The sequence below is a fragment of the Gavialis gangeticus genome, unplaced genomic scaffold (assembly GCF_001723915.1).
Source record: "Gavialis gangeticus isolate Ggan-Ray unplaced genomic scaffold, GavGan_comp1, whole genome shotgun sequence".
In the NCBI taxonomy this organism is placed as follows: Eukaryota; Metazoa; Chordata; order Crocodylia; family Gavialidae; genus Gavialis; species Gavialis gangeticus.
The window spans coordinates 14,937,292-14,951,798 of record NW_017729015.1 but is presented as its reverse complement, the minus strand read 5'-3'; the positions used below and the strand labels follow the sequence as shown (position 1 = coordinate 14,951,798).

Here is a 14,507-nt window from a genome sequence, read left to right as displayed (position 1 = left end):
CAGCCGCCGGATTCTGTAGGGACTTTGGCATCTCATTAGCACAAGGAATGCAACAAGTTTCTTGTGCGCTTGTTGTCTTTGTAACTCGGCATCTTGCATCTATGTCCCCCGTTCCTCATTTCCTCCCAGCGCTGCTGCCTGTTTGGACTGCAATAACCTGCCTCTTGCATTTGTGTGTGCGCTGCGGTGCAAGCCTTGAGATCCTCTGTGCAGTTTCACATTTGACGCTAAGTGGCATTTGTGTACCCAGCAACAGCAGGTAAAGCGGATGCTCAGTTTCCTTCTGTTGTTCCTCCAGATTGTCAATGTTTGGTACTCGGTCAACGGAGAGAGGCTTGGCACTTACAATGGTCACACAGGAGCTGTCTGGTGTGTGGATGCAGACTGTATCCTTTGGTTCCCACAGCCTGTCTATCTGTCGTCTTCAGGTTCTTCTCCAGTGCAATCAGTAGGATCGGGGGTGGCTACAATACAAGTGATCTTTGTCCAAACTAGTATCGGACTCTTTTCTTTACTCTCTGCTGTATTTTCCCCCCTTTTGAAATGGGAAATGGTCTGTGTGCCATTGTGCCCCAGCCACACTTATCCTTCACCACTGCAGGCTGATATGACATACTCAGGTTGGTGGTGAAACTGGGGTTCCTGGAAGATCATTGCAAAGTGATCTTCTCTTGCCACTGCAGACGGTAGTTGATAAATGCAAAGCAAAAGCTTGTCTGAATGCAAGAAGAGTCTGGTTCGCATGGCATGAATATTTGGCCGCAGCATCGTGGAATGAAAGTTACTTAACACACATCTGTCGCATTCCTGATGTGTGCACTGAAAGTGTTACATGTCCTCTGTAAGTGTGTCTGTGTCCTACTCTAGTATGTGAACATTGGCTCCTTTGAGGTGATGGGCACTAAGACTTTGTTGACATTCCTTAAGTAGTGGTTCAGGGGACACGAGGCATGTGCTTACAGGCTCTGCAGACAACTCCTGCCGGCTCTGGGACTGTGAAACAGGTAAGACAAGCTACTGGGGGAGAGGATCTTTCAAGCCTTTCATTAGAGCACAGGTGAGTCTGTGAGCTGGGGAGTAGCAGGGTGATGTGTTGGCTTCTCACTTCAGCAAAGGCACATTTAAATTTACCTTAGGCCACTCATGGAAGGGTGTGCTCGTGTTCTGATTCCTGCCTGCTAAGAAATATTTTTGCCCTCTTCACTATCCAAACTGATCTGATTTGATGTCTTCAGCCTGGAATTGGTGCTGAGGTGATGCTTGTGGTGGGGAAACTTGCACAGACGCACTCACCTTGTCTCTGACCAGAATGGTTGGTCCTTGCTTTGTGAGTGCATAATTCATCCAGCAACTTAAAAGGAGTTCTTACTTGTATGCACCCCGGATTTCATGAATGATATTTCAGTAGCTGAAATGGTGTCATCCTTTTGAGTAAAAGCATTTGGGCGGAGGCCCACTGAAAGAGCATGCTTCTCTGACCTGTAGTGAAGCATGAAGGTGCTTGTTTACCAACTTGGGAGACTGCTGCGAGACCCTCTTCAGAGCCCAAAACATCACTTGCTGTGCTAGCTCACTAATCAGTGGGGACTTGAGCAGTGAGAATAGACTGGAACTTGCATTAAAAGACTTACAGGTAGTTAAAGCTGCTGACCACACCCTGTTCTAGTTTCTTGTCTTTGCTTGGTGAACGGTGAAATTGATGGTGTGAAACTCACAATGTGGTGGTCTGGAGCTGTCCACTGAGACTCTGCCCTGTGTCTAGGAAAACAGCTTGCCTTAGTGAAGACCAGCTCTGCTGTGAGAACGTGCGGGTTTGATTTTGGAGGAAACATCATCATGTTCTCCACGGACAAGCAGATGGGGTATCAGTGCTTTGTGAGCTTCTTTGACCTGCGGGACTCCAGTCAGATTGGTACGGAGCCTGGGCAGATGCCTTCGTGGGGGTGGGGAGGCTCTGATGGCACCTTCTGTCAGCAATTCAGTTGGCAGTGTTGTGCCTGAGCCACTCCTTCCTTCCTCAGAGAACGATGAGCCTTACATGAAAATCCCATGCAGCGAGTCAAAAATCACCAGTGCTGTGTGGGGCCCTCTGGGGGAATTCATCATCGCAGGGCATGAGAATGGAGAGTTGAACCAGTTTAGTGCCAAGGTAAGTGTGATGCAGAGCAGGATTGCCTGCGGGCAGGGAAGAGGGCTATATGGTGGGCATCCCACAGCATATGAGCTGGACTTTTGTGAGCTGTGGTACAGGTATGGGCAAGGGGCACTGGAGTATGATGGCTGGGGAAGGTGTGTGCACCTGGGGCTCTGTGGTGCTGGTGGAGGGTGATCATTAATTTTGCTGCTTGTCTGGTCTCAGTCAGGGGAGCAGCTCACGAATGTCAAAGAGCACACCAAGCAGATCAACGACATCCAGACTTCTCGGGACATGACCATGTTTATCACTGCCTCCAAGGACAACACAGCCAAGGTGAGACCTCTCTTGACCCACCCAGTGGCTCTAGGATGCTGAGGGAAATGGCTGTTTTGGCTTCTTTTCCCCTTCCACTGTTTGAGGCTTCTCCCTAGAACCTTGTGGGTAACTGTGGACCCAAGCTTCTCTTACACCAAAGCAAATGTCTGCTTAGTGGGAACAGCCCTGTAAGGAGAGGGCTGCCTGGGCTAGATGGACAGGCAGAGGCAATCATGCTGTGGTTTCAGAGTTGAGGTGGAGAGGGGCACTGTGTGCTGCTCTTCTTGGAACATGTGCAGATCTTTTTGGGACTTAACCTTTGAATCGGGAGCCTTACCACAGACTGTTCTGGACCTGTGGCACTAATGAGCCCTGTCCAGGGGTGGAGGCTGCTGTTCAGGCTGTTGGGGGAGTGAGGCCTTCCCAAGGTATTACCTTGGGGACAGGCTGGTAGTGTTGGCTGCCGTTTCTCCCAGCTCGTTCCCAGGGTCACCTCTGCACCTCTTACCTCTTAGCTCTTCGACTCCACGACACTCGATCACCTGAAGACGTTCCGGACGGAGCGGCCCGTGAACTCTGCAGCGCTCTCACCCATTTTTGACCATGTAAGTGTTTGCCTTGGAGCTGCTGCATCGTAGATTCCTGTCCTTTTGCCAGGCCCTGGCATTGTGGCAAGAAAAGAAAGACTGAGGGTGGCGAGATGGGGACTCGGCCCACTGTCAGATCCTGTTCTAAAGAACATTCAGTCCATCGGTGTCTTGCATCACACTCTGATAATGGCATAATTTCCTCCATCTTTCAGGGGCAGTGCAGGGTTATTCCCTTCAAGATATTCATGTCCCTTCTATACCCCTATACCCCCACCCCCGCATGCAGGGCTTGCTGGTGGCTCCTCTTCTATCCCTGAACTTTAATCAATGGTGCCTTTGGTGTTGGATCTCCAAGCTTCTTTGCTGCCCCATGGTGAGTCCTGGCACTGGAGCCTGAGATGCTGCGCTAGCTCAGGAAAGGCTGATTGCTGGTTCATAAGAAACTTCTTCAGCCTGCCTCAGTGGGGATGGGAGGGAGATGTGGAGAGAGACATGGCTGAATTCAAACTGTTTCTTCTGCTGTAGCTTCCAGCAGAGGTGACGGAGGGAAGAAGAGGGATTTACTTAGGCTGAAACCTGCAGCAGAAACCCAGGAGGCTGGAACCTCCTGCCATCTTGGTGTGTCAGAGAAGAGGAGTGTGGGCACCCTGGCTGGCTCTCAGAGTTATTTTTAGCTGCTGCCAGTCTAAGCATCTGTGCAACTGCAGCACTGGCAGATGGGAATGGCTGGAGAGGAGTTGGTATTTGGAGTGTTTCTTCCTGCCATTCCTCTGCCGGGGGAGGGGAATGTTGCTGGAGTAACCAGCGCAGCGTGAGCACAGGCTGGGAAGTCTGTGAAAGCCCTACAGGGATGAGTTCTAGGCCTTCTGTTTTGGGCTTGGTAAATGGTTCTCAAGCGAGTGTGGCTGAAAGGTAAGAGGTGCACAGCAGCTGTCATGGAGCTCTTGCCATGGAGATCAACCTAACGGGAGCAGGCATCTCATGGGTCTCTGCTTCAGTTGCTCTGCTGAGTACATGGAGCCTGGTACCTGCCAGGAGTGATCTTGAAGCAGCATCTAAGTATGTTGGCTGCTTTTTCCCTCTCGCAGGTTGTCCTGGGTGGTGGACAGGAAGCCATGGACGTGACCACGACCTCTACTAGGATTGGCAAGTTTGAGGCAAGGTTAGTTCCTTTTGTTCCTTCAATGCCAAGGCAGACGGGGGCATGGAGGGTAGATGGCAAGTGCTACTGCCTACCTTCTGAAGGAGCACAAAGAGTTGGTCATGGAGTACGGCATGCCCTCGGACAACCTTCTCCATGCCTGACTGGGGCTCCAAGCTGCTGACCCAGAGCCTCTTCCTTGTTCCTAGATTCTTCCACTTGGGTGTTGAAGAGGAGTTTGGGAGAATCAAAGGCCACTTTGGTCCAATAAACAGTGTTGCCTTCCACCCTGATGGAAAGAGGTGAGGATTTTGCTGTGGGGTTCAAAGTCACTGCTGCCTATTCAGGCTGGACTCAGGCTTTAATGGGCTACATTCCACCCCCTCCTTGCCAGCACACCCCAGTGTTGACCTGCTTGGCCGTGTCATGATCTCCTTGCACTGCAGTATCGTAAACCCACGGCTCATCCTGGAACACTGAGAAAGCCGCAACCCCTTGCCCCCATCCCTGTGCAGCAGGGCAGAGCCAGCCTTGCTTTTGTATCTGCAGTGACTCTTAATATAGATATGACCGGGTGTCAGTGTTGTATCCTAGAGTCTGTCTGCACCAGGGCAACTGGAAAAGATGAGACCAGCCAACTAGGATCATACCTTAAACTGCTGCTCTGTGCATGCATGTAGACAGTGGTGTCTTTGGGGTGCTGACAGGGAGACTGGATTTGAGGGTGGTGTGACCTGAAAGGGACCTCGGAGTTTTGACCTCTCCTTGTTACTCCCCTGCAGTTACAGCAGCGGCGGTGAAGATGGCTACGTCCGCATCCACTACTTCGACCCCCAGTACTTCGAATTTGAGTTTGAAGTTTGAAGCACAGTCCCTGCTTCTTCCTTCATTCCCCCCTTCCCTTTTGAATGGTTTGTCATCCCCCAGTCCCCATCTCCTCTTATGCAGCTGTGGCAGGGCCCAGGTTAGTCAGCTCCCATGGGAAGCAGTGGGTGCTGAGGTCATGGGTAAGCTGTGATGGGCATGGGAATGATGCTTCGTGGAGGTAGCCTTGACGGCATGTGGCCAGTAGGGATCGGTCCACTCATCTGCTCTGCAGGCCACTAACTTCCTGCCTTCCTTGGGGATATTTATAAATCGGTGGGAAAATAAACTCCAAAGGAAATAATAAATATAAATCTTTCATAAACTGAGACCAGTGCATCGTGGTTCTGCTGGTGGTTTGGGAAAAACCCAGCCTGGTAGCCTCTCCTTTTCCAGCTATGCTGGGTGACTTGCTCCCATACACTGGTGATTCTGAGCCTTCCTAGCCTAGGAGGAGCTGGGACCCTTGGACTGTCTTCCCTGACTGTGGTCTAGTTCTGCTAGTTTAACGCCAGGCAAATGGTCAGAATTGCTTAGGCCATAAATAGGCTGGAAAACAATGACTGGCCGCTCTCTCCTTCCTGCTGACATGCATGCAATGTTGATCGCTTTGTCTGTGAGCCAGGCATGGGACTGAGCCAACTTTTTCCTCAGGGAACAGTTATTTCCTGCCCTGGGAAAGGTTTGTTGCAAGCCCTTCCTCTCCCCTGCATCCCTGTCCAGCCTGTATGTAGAGTGAGGGGCACTTGGTGCTTCTCTGCCCTCTGCTTGAGCCTGGTTCTAGGTATCAGTGTCTTGCTGACTGCAGCTCAGGTGAATATTGCCACTTGGGCTGTGAGGTGTAGACTGGAGGGGATTGAGGAGAATGGATCTAGCGTTTGACTCTTCTGGCTGCTTTGCGGTAACAGTGCTGGGGAGACGCAGGCAAAACCTCTAGCCCAGCCACCCTGTGGGAGAAACCATTGAATGGGATTGCTGGACAAACTGATCTTCCTGGTACCCCCAACCCTGCTGTCAAAGTCCAAGTCTAAGCCTCTGGCCTGGTGCCAGTGAGGTTCTGGCTATCCTAGAGTAGAAGGAGGGCATATATGGGCAGAATGGAGCCATCTCCCCGAGGAGCAGCCCACTGCTCCCAGGCACTGAAAGCAGGAGGAGACCGTGTGAGAACAGTCCATTTTACTGTCTGTGCTTTGGCTGTAACACCTCGAGGTAACCCACTGGCCTCTGTGCCAGGCAGACTCAGTTCGGAGCCTGGCTTCGCAGTCGAGGCTTCCCTCAGCTCCAACAGAGCCTGTGACCAGCACAAAGCTCCAGGTGAAAAGCAGCAGTTTGTTTTTCCCCCCTGGAGGAGGATGAAATGATGGATTCGGGGCCTGGCAGTGCCTGAGCCATCAGCTGTCCTGGAGCAACCTCCCCTCTGTTGTGGTAAGATCAGTGGGGGAGCAGCTGCTGGGAATGAGCAGCACCATTGGTCCTCGGTGGCATTTCGCTGCCTTCCACCAGTCGCTGGATTTCTGTCCAGGCCTCATCCAGGTACTGGGAGGAGCGGATCCACCGGAGGAACAAGCCTGCAGACGCAAGCAGTCAGCATTTACTGCAGGGCAGTCAGGAGTTCTTAGCTACTGAAGGCAAAGCCCTTGCAGGGTGTGTGTGGTGGTGGGGAGGGAGCCTACAGAGCACTTACCGTGCCAGAGCTGCAGGCTCTGGGGTTCCACGGACGGCCAGATGACCAGGGCGTTGTACGAGTACAGGGGGTTCAGGTATTTCTTCTGCTGGTTGGGCTGGTTCAGCCAGGACCAGAGCGAGTGCGTCGTCTCCCTCACTTTACACAGGCACCTGCAAGTGTGTGCAGTGAAGGGCCCTGGAGGTTGACTAGGGGCTGCCTGATTTAGCGCAAAACCCTGTTGGTGACTTGGGCATGTGGCTATATGCTGGGACTGTCAGTTGAGATCTCAAGTCCCTTCATGTAGGTAAGAAACTGGCAGTTGTTTTGCCCAGGAGGTGTCACCCACCAGCTGCTGCCTGACAGGGGGACAAGTGGCTTTGTGTCCACAGGGAAAGGGGATGTGGGGGTAGGAACATCCCTGCCCTTGGGTGCACCTCTCGGCTGTTTCCATTGAGACATACTTGCTTTGTGCCAACCAATGGGCATGTGCTGTGTTAGATCCCTTCCATCCTGAGGCTCGGCTTCCCTAACCCAGGCCACTTTGGCACATCTAAGGGATTGAGGAACCAGCCAGGTGTGAAAGCCCAGGCCCTGCCTCCCTAGTGGCCTGGCAGCCTCTGCCGTGGGCAGTGAGAGCAGGAGACACGAGGGTGCGGTTATGTATCACTGGAGCACCCAGTTTGTGCCTTCACTCCCAGGTGATCCTTCAGCTGGGTCCAGCTGGCCTCAGCAGTGGAGATCAGATAACTAGCAGGCCCTGGTGGGATGAAGAGGTCAAGGGGCCTGGGGGACATCCCTGCTACCCCGCAGTGCATATGCTGATGCTCTAGGCTGGCAGCAAGTCCACCCCTTCTGGGACTTTGGGTAGAGAATGCCATCCTCATCCCCACTGCCCAGGTCCTTGCCAGGGTGGGGGCTGCACTTGGCACTTGCCTTTCCTTCTCGCTGTTGCACAGGAAGGTCCCATAGGCGGAGGCGTAGCTGTTCTCAAACAGCGCCAGCAGGAGGCACTCGCTGAACTCCAGGGAGAAGGGGAACTGGCGCCCCAGCTGCCCCACACAGTCCAGGAAGAGGAGGAAGACGGGGGCTTCCTGCTTGAGCCGGGCGTGCGAGTACGCGGAGTGGGCGCAGCGCAGGTGAAACGGATGACCTGCCTATCCAACGGGGAGCAGGGGCCCCATCAGCTGGAGAGCACCAGACATGGGCTGCCTCGTCGTTCCCAGGACAGCGGGGGCCTTGGGGGATCAGGACTGGGGTGGGGCAGGTCTCGTGGGTTGCCCTGCAGTCCCAGGGGTGAGATGCCACCCTCCTTCCCCACAGCCAGGCTGCTCTGGGACAGTGTCACCTCCCCTCCCCTTCAAGTACTGGCCCCTGGCTGAGGAGCTGGGTTACCTGGATCCACTCCCGCTCCAGCAGGTGCTGAAATCCCACCAGCGTCCTGCAGTCTGGGTCCAGGATCACTTGAGCCAGTGCCGTCACCAGCAGGGTGGTGTCTGTGCCCTCGGCTCCGTGCACCAGGATGCAGGCCTCTTCCCTGAAAGCAAAGGGAACGGGGTGGGTGACAAACGTGGGCGCTGCCCACCAGAGGGGCAAGCTCATGCCAGGGAGGGAGGAAGCAGCAGAACAGGGCTGGTGGCGGGGAAGCCTGTGTCTGCCTGGCGGGGCTGCCTCTGCCACAGCTGCACAGGCAATCTGGGCCCGTGTGGAGCACGAAAGCAGCCCTTGCCTGCCCTGTCCTGTCCCTGGGGACCAAGCCCTGACCCGCTCAGTGACCCAGGCTGACTCCTGCTCAGCCAGGATCTCTGCAAGGGGAAAGCCAGGCTGCTACCTACAGAGGGAAGTGGGGCTCCCAGCACAGCAGTCTCGGCTTTGCCCCTCCTTGCCCCCATACATCTCACCTCTCCATGCACTGTGCGGCCAGGCAGGCAGTGCTCAATGCTGCCTTGATGTGGGACAGCCACTTGGAGCTCTCCAGCTTGCTCAGCCAGCGGTCCATGCCGAGGGACGGGTCATTGCAGGCTTCCACCAGCTTCATGAAGCTCTCTTGCAGTGGGCGGCCCCTGCTTGGGGGAGGGCAGGAGAGAAGCTGCAGGTCCTGGCTCAGAGTGGGGTGATGTTTTCTGGGCTCCTGCCTGGAGTCTGCGCCAGCCAAGGGAAGGAAGGAGCCTCCACCCCTGGTCCCCGGGGGTGGTAGAGTCAGCATAGCCAGATCATTAGTCAGCCATGAAACGAGCAGGCCAGGGCTCTGCCCAGCCACATGCCATGAGGCAGGGGCTAATGAATGCTAGTGCCATTCCTTCCCGTAGCCCAGCCCAGAGATCCACGTGCACAGGGTGGGAGGTGGATTTTCCCACAACCTCAGTGCTAGGTGCTGCACGGGATCAAGTACTGACCTCTCCAGTGGCCTGTGCAGCCTCTTCCAGCCGAGATAGGCAGCTTTGGGCTCAGAGCCACCTCCCGTCATGCGGGCCTGCTTGGCAGCCTGGGCTGACCGGGTGTCGATGACAAAGCCACGTGTCCTCCCACACAGTGCAGCTTTGAGCAGCAGCTCATCCTCCTGGCACCGCTTTTTGTTGGGGCCCATCAGTGGCTGGCTGCTACGGAGCATCACCTGTGGGGCAGAGATGCTGCGGCAGCTGAGCTGAGCCAGCCCCTTCCCTGTGCCAGCCTAATGAGAGACAGGGAGCCACCCCAGTCTAATCTGCTTGTCACTGCCGTGTCTAGCAAAAGTCCTACTTGCCTTATTCCAAGCTAAGCAAGGGCTGGCCTGTTTGGTGGCTGAATGGGAGACACCCTCCCCTTCCCCCCTCAAGGGTCTACAGGGTCAGGGTGGTTGGTGCTGGGTGGGATCTTGTAGTTCGACTCTGCCTCCTTGGCCGTCTGCTGGGGGGGTGGCGTTCTTTGCTGTTTTGTAGACTGACTTGTACTGTCACAGACAGCTGCATAACAACTGTGCCACCCCAGAAGTGGCTGCATTTTGATCCCTCCTGATGGATCATTTTGGCTGCAAGGTGGTTTGGGGTCTCCAGAGAGGCTCCCACATAAATGTAGTGCCCTAGCTGCTGGGCTGAGAGGTTCCCTGCCTGGGTGCGGCTGTGGTGCCAGGAAGGGAGCTGGAGCGGGAAGGGGATGGCACTCACAGTCTGGTTCTTCTTGTGATAGTAGCTGAGGATGGGGAACCGGCCCCCCTGGCGGAAGCGGGCGATCTTCCTCAAGGCTTCATCATCCACTACGGCTGGCACAATGATGGCTGATGGGTAAGTTGGGCAGGTGGCGAAGTCCCTGTTCACACTGCTCAGCCTCCAAACGCTTGTCTAGAAAGGGCAGCCGTGTCAAGCTTGGTCCCTATGGCTTTCACCCCGGGGAGGGGAATGGTGACCATCTCCTACCCAGCCCTGGGTTAGGCCAGCTCAGTTTCCAGGGGCCACCCCTGGCTTGGGGGACATGCCAAGATAGCTGGGGAAATGTATGATGCAGACACCTGGCCCCGTGGAGCAGCCTTGTCTCCTGAAGTTCCCCAGGCAACCATTTGATGAGGGTAAGTGTCTGGCTGCTGATCTGGCCGGCCAATGAAGGTCTCTATATTCCTTCTTCCTGTCCAGAGCCAGCTTGGGCCTGTTTCAGTGTGGTCCAGGCAATCTTCATTCAGATCAGACCCAGCTGCTGCCTTCCCTATCCCAGCCCACCAGGTGTGGCCCATCTCCATGCTGGTGCGATGCCAGCCTCCCTGCTCTGTGCGCCAGGGGTGAGGGGACAGGTCTGGAATGACCCAAGCTGCCCTGGCCTGCCATGTGTGTAGTGCATGCAGGGCTCTGATCCCTCCCCTCCTCCATGGCTTCTGGAGCAGTGCAGTCGCTTCCCACACACTGCCCTCGCTGCCTGTCTCTTCTTACCTCTGCAGCTACCTGTTGGTAGTAATGGTGGGGTGGGTAGGGGTGCCAGCCCTGCTCCAGCTTCATGTTTTGGGGTCTATAGAAGAATGGGTACATCATCATCACCGACTCCACGGACGAGAGGGCCTAGGGAAGGAGCAGAGGAGTTGGTCTCTAGCTGAGTTATATGGACCTATGTGTCCACCCAGTGCTGGCTACATGCCAGGCCAGGGCTAGAGCAAAACCATGCTGGATCTGCAATATAGCTGCTGGGGATCACCTGCCAGAGGACAGTCCCACTTCCTGCCCCTGTGTTCTGCATGTGCAGCCCACAGCTGAGTCAGGACAGCACGTGCTATGCTGGGGTCTGATCCCTGTCTCTCTTTTCCAGTCACGGTGCAGACTGGGCATTGGCTTGGCTGGGAGCAGGATGGGGTCCCTGGTGAATTTTCAGGGCACAGCTCTCAGCTGGGGTATGGCTAGGTGCCCGTGTCTGATGCTACTGGGCTGAAGGGATGGGCCCAGCAAGTACCTCTGAAAGCCAAAGCCCAGCCCAGTGCAAACAGAGCCTGGGGAGCTGCCTATTTATCATTAACATGGGAAACTGCAAAACAAACACCAGGCGGGCACAGCTGGGGCTTGCTCTTGCAAAATGTCAGGTACTGCTCTGGAGTGCCTGGCCGGCTGCTGCCCTCCCCAGATGGCACCAGCTAACCTCGATAGAGCTGGCAATGTTGAGACATTCCTCCATGCCCGGGATCTCCAGCTGCAACACCCGCAGGTCCTTGCACTTGAGTGTGATGGTGCCCGAGGAGCTGGCAAGCCTGTGAGAAGCCAGATATGGGGAGGGCAGAGAGTCAGGTGCTCTGTGGCTATTTCTCCCCCTCCCCTTCTCGGGGAGTCCAGCTGCTGCTGGTGACAGCCTGGATCAGTGTGTGTGTGCATGGGAGGGTGGGTGAACATAAGTGTATGCGTATATGAGGAAGCGCGTGATGAATGCAGGTGATAGAGGCAGGCAGGTAAGAGCGTGTAAAGATGCTGTTAGTGACCCTACTGTTCAAGCGGCTGGGCAGAGAGATCAGGCTGGCTTGGGAGAGGTCTGCGCTGGGCTCTAGCTTGTACTGCTTGTGCTCAAGCTGGCACGGGGGATGAGTGACATGGAAAGGGAGGGGGAGCTACGTGTACCTAGATGCAAAGTAGGAGCGTGTGCTTCATGGTGAGGGACATGTTGCTATGACCAGAATCATTAGTGCATGCGAGTTAAAGCATGTGTGACCACACGTGTGAGAGCAGCTGTGGTTTCCAGGCAGATCAGTTATCTGTGACTACAGGCTTATCCCTGACTGCTAACATGACGGTGCTGTTTGCTTTCTGCCAGCCCTGCCTTTCCTCCTGCCTCATTGCACCGCGGGGCCCAAACCCGCTGCCTTTGCCCTAGTCCTCACCGAAGCAGCAAGGCCAGAGTTGTTCCCATCTCTCTGTGGGGTGCAAGCTGTTAAAGCAAGAGCAGCAGACAAGGGGGAAGCGGGTACCACAGCTGCCTGGACAGGAAGCTGGGCTCCGGTTAGCACAAAGTCAGGCAAGTTAGCAAGGCAATACAGGGTTAAAAGCCAAACCTGGTCTCTCGTGGAGAGCTGTTAGTCCTGGCGCTTTGGTACCAGCCTAGGTTCTGAACACTGAGTCACAGAAAAGAAGAGAGGTTACTGGGCAGGCCTTGGGGGTCGCTGCCCCTGATGGCAGGCTTGGGGGCAGGGGGAAGCAGAGAGTGGAAGGAAAGGAGAGAGTGAATTGTCCTGCGTCCAGCTGGGCTCATGGGACACTTGGCACTGAGACCTGAAGTTTGGGATCCCAACCAGAGCCCCATGGCCTGCCTGGTGCAGAGCCAGCTGGATTCCTGGGAAGGACTCGGGGCACTGAAGGGGCTGGGAGGCTGCAGGAGTGGTGTGAATGCTGAGCAGCAGGGGCATCTTTTGGACCCCAGCTTCCTGCCTTGTCCACTGTGATCTTGGGTGCCTGAGTGTCGGGGCCATGGGAGCCCTCCTGGCTCCAGCCACGCACAGACTCCTTCCTCCCCTTACTCAGCCGGGCAGGCCTGGAAGCCACTCGGCCGCCTTTCTGCACCAGCCACAGGGATGTCTCCACCTCAGAGGATGTGGGAGAAGGATCAGCTTGAAGGGGTTGCATGGGAGGATGAGAGGGGAGGGGCTGGGGCCCTGATCTGGGGAGCTGTGGGTTGGGGGTGACTTCATTACAGGCTGCTCTGCCACACAGCAGCGGATCTGCCAGGCTCATCTCTCCCGCTGGTGAGGCATTTGGCAGGGGCCAAGGGAGACTCACCTCTTCTCTACGGCGTCCACGTTCCGGATGAGAAGCCAGAGCTCCACTGTCCCCTGCTCCCCATCCCTGCCAGGCTGGGACGACAGGAGCAGGTGATGGCTGGTGATGCACAGGGTCCCCTTGACCGCTGGGACCCCCGGGCACGAGAGCAGCACGTTCTCCACCTTGGCAGTCTTGATCAGCTCAGAGAACTCCATGGGGACAAGCCAAGCCCCCGCCGGGAATGGGGTCTCACCGTTTCACGTGGCTGTTCCCCAGGGGCAGCCGGCCCCCAGCAACTGGACAAAGTCCTGCAGCCCTAAAGAGGAAGAAGGAGATGCAGACTGAAATGGGAACAGCCCATGGCAGGCACGTAGCTCCTCTTCTTTGCAGCCTCCCTCCCCAAGCCCCAGCCAGGGCTCTACCATCTCCCTCCCCTGGAGCTCAGCAGTGTCAACACTACTTCACAGAAAGGGAAACTGAGGCATGCCGCATGGACATGACTTAATACCCCAGAGGAAAGCAATGGCAGAACGAGATTGATACTCTGGAGTTCCCATCTCCTAGGCCTGTACTCAGACTAAGAAACTGTTCCCCACCCTGGGCCTCTTCTCTGTATATCTGTATCGCTTGCAGTGCACTGCTCCTGGTCCCTGCCAGCAGCATGGTTTAAAGGACCTCATGGCATCAGGCATGTTTAAGCTGCAGGTGAAAATGCAGTTAGTACCTTGCAAGAAGCAACTTAATCATCACATGCATGGCAGCGGGGCCTGTGGACCCCCTTGTGCCAGGTGCTGTACAAACACCAGAAAACTCCTTTACAGCATAAGATTCCTCCTCTGAAGAAGGCTCTTCCTGCAAACTTCCCCCCACCCCGCTACTCACCTCTATCTTGGGCCCCATATCAACACCCTGCTAGGCTGTGCTGGACCTAACCAGGTCCAAAGCTGCCATCCTTTGATGGGCTTGGTATAGGCAGATCAGCCTGAACCTCTGGGCCATACAGAAGTGCTGGGGAAGCCTCTGTTCTGCTGCCAAATCCACGAGCTGGCTGAGGAGCCTCTGCTCTTGAATAAGCAGCAGCAGGAAGCCAGAGTACCCTGAAAGCCTGGGATACAGCCACGGTCCTTACCTGCTGCGGGATCCGCAGTCCTCACGCTGCAACTCAGGACCCAGAGCAGCAGAAGTTCGTCGTGGCAGGTCGTGCCGCAGAGAAGCCCGCACCTATAGCCCTCGTGCTGGAAGCAGGGCAGCAAAATGCCGCTTTGTCAGGACACGACATGCAGGAGCGCACAGGTGCCGCGGCCTGGGCGGGCGACGCAGTCAGAGAAGCAGCTGCCTACGGGGGGAGCGGGGCCCTCTGAGCAACTGCTGTGCTGGAGAAGTTGGTGATAAGCGAGGCATGTTTGGAGGCGCTCGTTGGGAAATACAGTAACAGGAACTGAGCAGGCTGCGTGTGGGTGAGGCTCAGAAACAGAGAGTGAGAGAGGGAGGATGTGGGGTTTAAGGTGGCCTGGCTGCTCCGGCAGGGCTTGGGCAGCTGCAAGGAGCCCGGGGTCGGAGGTCACTGGCCCGACAGTGATCCACAGCGGGGGGGGGGGGGGGG

The 14,507-nt window shown here is 55.8% G+C and overlaps 3 protein-coding genes across 8 annotated transcripts in view; 2 read left to right on the top strand and 1 right to left on the bottom strand.

Moving 5' to 3' along the window:
* Nucleotides 1-5,368, top strand: part of EIF3I (eukaryotic translation initiation factor 3 subunit I) — a 17,572-nt gene extending 12,204 nt beyond the window's left edge. The window contains exons 4-12 of the mRNA XM_019512074.1: nucleotides 299-386; nucleotides 939-1,004; nucleotides 1,763-1,912; nucleotides 2,022-2,149; nucleotides 2,360-2,470; nucleotides 2,968-3,057; nucleotides 4,131-4,204; nucleotides 4,393-4,485; nucleotides 4,966-5,368. Of these exons, the coding sequence (XP_019367619.1) occupies nucleotides 299-386; nucleotides 939-1,004; nucleotides 1,763-1,912; nucleotides 2,022-2,149; nucleotides 2,360-2,470; nucleotides 2,968-3,057; nucleotides 4,131-4,204; nucleotides 4,393-4,485; nucleotides 4,966-5,047 (882 nt within the window). The 3' untranslated portion in view covers nucleotides 5,048-5,368. The remainder of the gene's footprint in view (nucleotides 1-298; nucleotides 387-938; nucleotides 1,005-1,762; nucleotides 1,913-2,021; nucleotides 2,150-2,359; nucleotides 2,471-2,967; nucleotides 3,058-4,130; nucleotides 4,205-4,392; nucleotides 4,486-4,965) is intronic.
* An 840-nt stretch (nucleotides 5,369-6,208) lies between these two features.
* On the bottom strand, nucleotides 6,209-14,221 carry LOC109294072 (myotubularin-related protein 9-like). 5 transcript variants are annotated; one of them, XM_019512283.1, is made up of 12 exons: nucleotides 14,034-14,221; nucleotides 12,923-13,220; nucleotides 12,202-12,261; nucleotides 11,301-11,409; nucleotides 10,607-10,732; nucleotides 9,854-10,027; nucleotides 9,107-9,324; nucleotides 8,612-8,776; nucleotides 8,106-8,247; nucleotides 7,647-7,867; nucleotides 6,732-6,883; nucleotides 6,209-6,615 (listed from the first exon to the last, which is right to left on the bottom strand). In XM_019512283.1, exons 2-12 carry the CDS (start codon nucleotides 13,117-13,119, stop codon nucleotides 6,479-6,481), a joined length of 1,701 nt encoding a protein of 566 aa, XP_019367828.1. In that variant the 5' UTR covers nucleotides 13,120-13,220; nucleotides 14,034-14,221; the 3' UTR covers nucleotides 6,209-6,478. The 5 variants fall into 5 exon arrangements, with proteins under 5 accessions (XP_019367828.1, XP_019367827.1, XP_019367829.1 ...); XM_019512282.1 differs by having other exon boundaries at nucleotides 12,923-13,212; XM_019512284.1 differs by having other exon boundaries at nucleotides 8,612-8,773; nucleotides 12,923-13,212.
* The window catches only part of FAM167B (family with sequence similarity 167 member B), a 15,670-nt gene continuing 11,072 nt past the window's right edge, over nucleotides 9,910-14,507 (top strand). Inside the window, exon 1 of one of the 2 annotated variants that reach the window (XM_019512292.1) lies at nucleotides 9,910-9,970. The gene's annotated coding sequence lies outside the window, so the exon portion shown is untranslated. Of the gene's footprint in view, nucleotides 9,971-14,276; nucleotides 14,362-14,507 lie in introns of those variants that run through there. The other variant, XM_019512291.1, reaches the window with a different exon arrangement.